The sequence below is a fragment of the Cariama cristata genome, unplaced genomic scaffold (genome assembly GCF_000690535.1).
Source record: "Cariama cristata isolate BGI_N322 unplaced genomic scaffold, ASM69053v1 scaffold29882, whole genome shotgun sequence".
NCBI lineage: Eukaryota > Metazoa > Chordata > Aves > Cariamiformes > Cariamidae > Cariama > Cariama cristata.
The window spans coordinates 1-5,395 of record NW_009602560.1 but is presented as its reverse complement, the minus strand read 5'-3'; the positions used below and the strand labels follow the sequence as shown (position 1 = coordinate 5,395).

At 46.5% G+C, this 5,395-nt stretch overlaps 1 protein-coding gene across 1 annotated transcript; it reads right to left on the bottom strand.

The window, feature by feature from the left end:
- Positions 1–517: 517 nt before the first annotated feature.
- On the bottom strand, positions 518–5,395 carry HOXB3 (homeobox B3). Its single transcript, XM_009694812.1, has 4 exons — positions 5,172–5,395; positions 2,489–3,042; positions 610–1,420; positions 518–560 (listed from the first exon to the last, which is right to left on the bottom strand). The coding sequence occupies exons 2-3, from the start codon at positions 2,922–2,924 to the stop codon at positions 654–656; spliced, it is 1,203 nt and encodes a 400-aa protein (XP_009693114.1). The 5' UTR covers positions 2,925–3,042; positions 5,172–5,395; the 3' UTR covers positions 518–560; positions 610–653.

Genomic DNA, 5,395 nt, shown 5'->3' with positions numbered 1-5,395 from the left:
CACGCGTTGGCAGGTATGTATATTTGCAGTTTACGCGGGGACTGGTGGGAAGTTACTCGGCGAAAAAGGATGCCCTTCCTCTGGAGGCTGGAAAGGAAAGCGCGAGGTTCCTCTTGAGAAGGAGGTGGAGAGGAGGGTAGTTTTCTTGCGAATCTCTTTTGATTGCATATGCATACACACGTGCATGTTTACGTAGACGCAGAAACACCGACTGTAAAGGCTTGGCTGGCTGACTATTCTCCTTTCCAGTGTCCGAGAATTATCAGTGATGACCTGTACTTGGTTTGGAAATGAAGGATGTTGCTGCTGAGACTCTGCTGGATTCCCACAAAACTACCCCAAACCCATTTCAGAAGCATTTGTGTTGAAACACAGGAGGTATATCTCTAGAGAGAGAGAGACGCTTTTCACAGTAAATACTGAAACGATTGGAAACTGTGCCTGATCAAACCCAGAAATAATAATCACAAGCACAACAACCTGGTAGAAATTGCCCTGCCAAAGAAAGAAAGAAAATAGCTCAACACAAATGTTCCTGAAGCCGACCCTGCCCTCTTCCCCTCTCCCGTGCCCCGTGGCGGGGGGCCCTCCCCTTCTCCTGTACCCCACCCTCTGCCACTTCGCCTGAGCCTGTCCCTTGTCCCTGCTCCCTATCACAGGTGGGTCAGCTTGGGCGCCTCTTGGATTCTGCCCTGAGAAGAAGCGTGGTGCGTGGAAAGGTCTGTGTAGGTGGGGTGGGTCTCGCATGGTCCGTGGTGCTGACTCGGGGGCATCTGCGGAGGCCCGTTGTAGTCCATGTTGGCAGCCTGGTGATGTGGCAGGTGATTGAGGCCATAAAGGGACGGGCCAGAGGTGGGCATAGAATCCACATAGTTTCCTCCAACATAGACGGGGCTTCCCTGCATACTGGGAGTCCCGTAGGCCACCCCGTTCCCTTGTAAGACGTGGGGGTCGTACTCAGGGGCCGTGTTGGCGTATTTCTGTTGGGAGGGGCAGCCTTTGATGGGGTTTTGGTAGTTAGTTGACATGGCATAGGCATTTTGGTGGGGTTTATTGAAGGAAGGTGGCGAGGGGGCATCATAGTTACTGCTCATGGTGTGCAAGGCGTTCATAAATCCGGCGGAGGATTGCATGGGCTGAGGAGGGCTGCTGGTGGGGGAAGGCCCTCCAGAGGAAGATCCCATGCCTTTTGACTTCTGATCTTTCTTATACTTCATCCTCCTGTTCTGGAACCAGATCTTGATCTGCCTCTCGCTGAGGTTCAACAGGTTGGCCATCTCCACACGGCGGGGGCGGCCCAGGTAGCGGTTGAAGTGGAATTCCTTCTCCAGCTCCACCAGCTGAGCGCTGGTGTAGGCTGTGCGGGCTCTCTTGGAGGCCGAGGAGCCTGGAGGGCTTTTCTCGCCGCTGCAGGTTTCTGCTGGCCGCGAAATGAAATAAAAGATAATTACTTACATGCAGAAATTGAATGCATCGTTTCTTAATAAATCCTGGAACAGGCACGAGGGTTTGACCCCCCCCTTTCCCTCACCCCTTTGCATTAGCCTGCACTCCATAATCATGTCATTTATTAAGAGTTCTGTTCTCCAAAGCTGCCCCTGGTTTATGAAAATTTGATCATGTCATGTAGAAAAGGATTCCAGGGCCATTTATTTAGGAGTCAATTATTTCCAACAGATAATTTTGAGAAAATAATATTTGGCAGGGGTGCAGTCACTGCAAAGCCAATTAATACTAACACGGGTCAGTGTTGGGAGGTATTTTGTTTGCCGAGGTATGAATGCACACACATGCACGCACATCCTGCGTGTGTCTTCTATTTTGGTAATGCAAATATTTGCCTGTAGATTGTTAAACACCATATCACGTTGGTACCTACCTTTTTGTGAGATAAACATGTATATAGCAGATAAATTATACTAACATAGAGCGAAGCGTGTGCCACAAAGTTTATATGAATATATTTTCCAAAACAGTGACATTTCTATACTGATTTTTTTTTTCTTGGTCATGTTAGAGATGTGTATATACATGCAAGAATATGCCATGCTCTATACATGCACACATGATGCTCAGAGCACCATGTTTACTGCTGTGTCTGGAGACAGGGAGGTGGGAAGAGAACAAACACTCTGCTTTAGCATCACTGGGTTGAGCAGTGGGTGTACATTTTCCTGTATCTGTATCTACACAGTCGGACATCAGCTGTGTACAACCACCTGGTTGTATTTCCCTGTGGGGCTCTGGATACATTTAAAATAAACCAAGTGTGTGCAGTTGGTGCTGCAGGATGGGCCAAGGCTCACTCAGCCTGGCCGGGGCATGCGGCTGGCAGCCTTGGGATCATGCCCAGCAACAGGACCCTTACTGGATCCTCGCTGGATCCTCTCCCTCTCTCCCCTCCCTCCAAACAAGCCCACTCCAACCGGTGGCTTTCGCTACCTCGCTGTTTAGGAAAGCGGACGGTTACAGAAGCAGAACGGTGTACCTGTGCTAGGGGAGCTGTTTTTCTGTTTGGAGTTTTGCCTCGATTCTTTCATCCAGGGGAAAATCTGCTTGGTGAGACTGGCGTTTGCACTGAGGTTGGCTTTGCTGGGAGCAGTTTTACTGCTCCCCGACTGGTTATTGCTGTTGCTACTGGTGCTGTTGGTGGCAGGGTTTGGGGGTGGCGAGACGGGGGGAGGCGGATGGTGTTCCTGGGGCAAACTTGGACGCATGCAGCTCCCGTTCAGGTCTTTACTTTTTGCGTGCGGGGTTGTGTTGCCAAGAGACTGGAGGGAGCAGGCGGACCTCTGGTAGTCGTTCTCCACGTGAGCGGCCGGCTGGAAGGACTGCTGGGGACCCTCGTAGCCGAACCCATTGGCACTCCCGTAGGAGTAACCCCCAAAGAGCGTGGAGCTGTCGTAGTACGTTGTCTTCTGCATCTCTGGGACTCCCCAAAATGATTTTTCCGGCTACCAGGGTCTTGACACCCCTATGGCAGAACATTGGCACCCCAAGGCCACGTGACAGGCCGTTTCCAGCTGTCTATTGGAAGCTGACCTGAAAGGTTAGGAGAAAACACACAATAATAGTACCCAGCCTATGAATCCATCTTGGGGCCTGAAAGGCCCATGACATGAATAGGGTCCCACAGAACAGGGCGAACAGATGCTTTGAGCAGATTTTGTCCTGTGTGCAGCCTAAGGAGGCTCAACAAATGTTACAGTGCGAAAGTGTCGAGCTGCTTTTGGGGGGTAGTTTTCCTGGTTGGTTGGTTGGTCGCACCTTTTTTCCCTTAGAGGGTAGCACCCAGAATGTATAACCACACACATGCTCTCTAAGTACACGTGGCTTCATCTGTACACCTCTATTTACTTCTGTATTTATCTATACGTATATATACACACCCCTGTGCATACACATAAACTACCATACAAATGTGTGTGCGCACATGCGTGTAGACGTGTGTGTCATGTGCACATATACACACCGACGTCCAGATAGCACACGCATTAATGTAAACACAAGAATACAGAACGGATAATTGCTAGCTACAAACATGAAAGGAATGGAAGTCTTGCTTTCTTACCCCTGACCTATTCAAATCAGCCATTCACACACATAAAACCCAGCAAGACGTTATACCCTCAGAAATTAGAAGTCTGCTAAATTCATTGTAGGGCCTCTGTCCGGTATATTTGGTTTTAAACTGAAAGCAGCAAATACTCAGTATATTTTGCCCAGGTAACGGTGTCCTGACACAGTTGGCTTAATTTGCTGTTTACACAGGGACTCACAATGTCTTTGGAATTCAGTGCAAATATTTTAAGCAGATTTAAGCAAGGGCATGAATTCAAGAATGTGCTTCCTTTGGCCTGTTTGCTAGTCTCTCCCTCTCTGGTAGCACAGGTTGTATTTAGAAAACGTACCCCTTCATTGCCTGCACTGCTGTGTACTCGTCGGTCCTGGATCTGGAACTACCATTGGCAAGAGGTGATTCCAAAACCGGTTTAATTGCTGTTGTTTTGGGTTTTTTTTCCTGGAAAGCAAACGCATCACCAGGCCATTTGCTCTTAACTTTCTACCCCTTTGCTTTTTCATCGTTCCTCTGTCCCCCAGTCCAAGCTCAAAAAGTCTAAAAACCCAGTCCAAAACCTCAAATTACAAAATGAAACCTTTCTTTTTTATTTCTCTCTCTGACCTTTTAATTTGTCTTGCTCCCTTTTTTTCTCTTTATTTTCTCAAAGCATAAACTTTCTCTTCCATAGAGACAGAGTAGAAAAACCCTTAGAAATATGAAAGCTATCTTGACCTGAAAATAATCTGATGTCTGAGGATCAGTCAAGCAGCACACGTATTTTAAAAAGGCAGAGACTTCTCTCTGCAGCTCAGAGTTTGCGAGGAGCCACTGTGCATTTTGTTTTGAAATTGATATCCATTGTATATTTAATTGTATCTCTTGTATATTTAATTTTATCTGGGCTCTTTCATTCTCTAGAATAAAATAAAATAAACTCTGTGGAGATAAAGTCTAATGCGATATTTCTAAGTACCGGGGTTTAACAGAAGCCACAGCTCGACAATAAATAACATCTTTTTTTTTCTCCCCCTTCCCTGACTGCTGCGTTCTTATGTCATGTCATATGAAACCTCCGTCTACTTCTAACGCAGCCTCAGACAACGTGTCCACGAAGGAACTGCTTTGCTTTTTTACACTGATTAAATCCTTTTTGCATTCCCAAATCCATATTGTATCTTCCACGGAGATGTATTATTGTCTACAGAGAGGATGATATCCTTGCTGGGAGTTATTCTCATTTGATTTCCCCGCCATGATAAATATGTCTTATTAAAAAGTAGGCTCCACTACCCGAGCCGAGAAGCTGTGAATTAATTAACAAACAGCAGCGCCTTTATTATGAATAGGTTTGCTGAAAATATCTACGAGGGCAGAGGTGGGAATTTCTCCAAGGCCTTCCTGTCTGGCATAGGTTTCTTAAAAAAAAAAAAAAAAAGCAAGCAAAACAAAACAAAACAAACCCAAACCAGAACGGAGGGCAGAGGCTCAGCTAAAGCAGCTAAAAATAACAGCGATAATTTTTTTTTTAAATGTCCATAAAATAAATTTACAATCCCCTTCGCCCAAAAGCTCGCTCGCTTGTGGCTTCCACAGAAGATTTGCTTTGTACCTCATCTCTCAGCGCCTCACAAATGCCGCTCATTTATCTTCGCCGAGGACGGCCGCAATCCTAATTATTTACTCCAAGGAATTGTTTAAAAAAAAAAAAAAAAGTCTCAGGCAGGATAATAAATATTCGATTATCTCCTGTTCCAATTAAACCCGGGCAGGATCCGAGCTGGCTGTTTCATCACGCTCCAAGTTTCACTTTGCGAGCGGTAACATTTAACCACA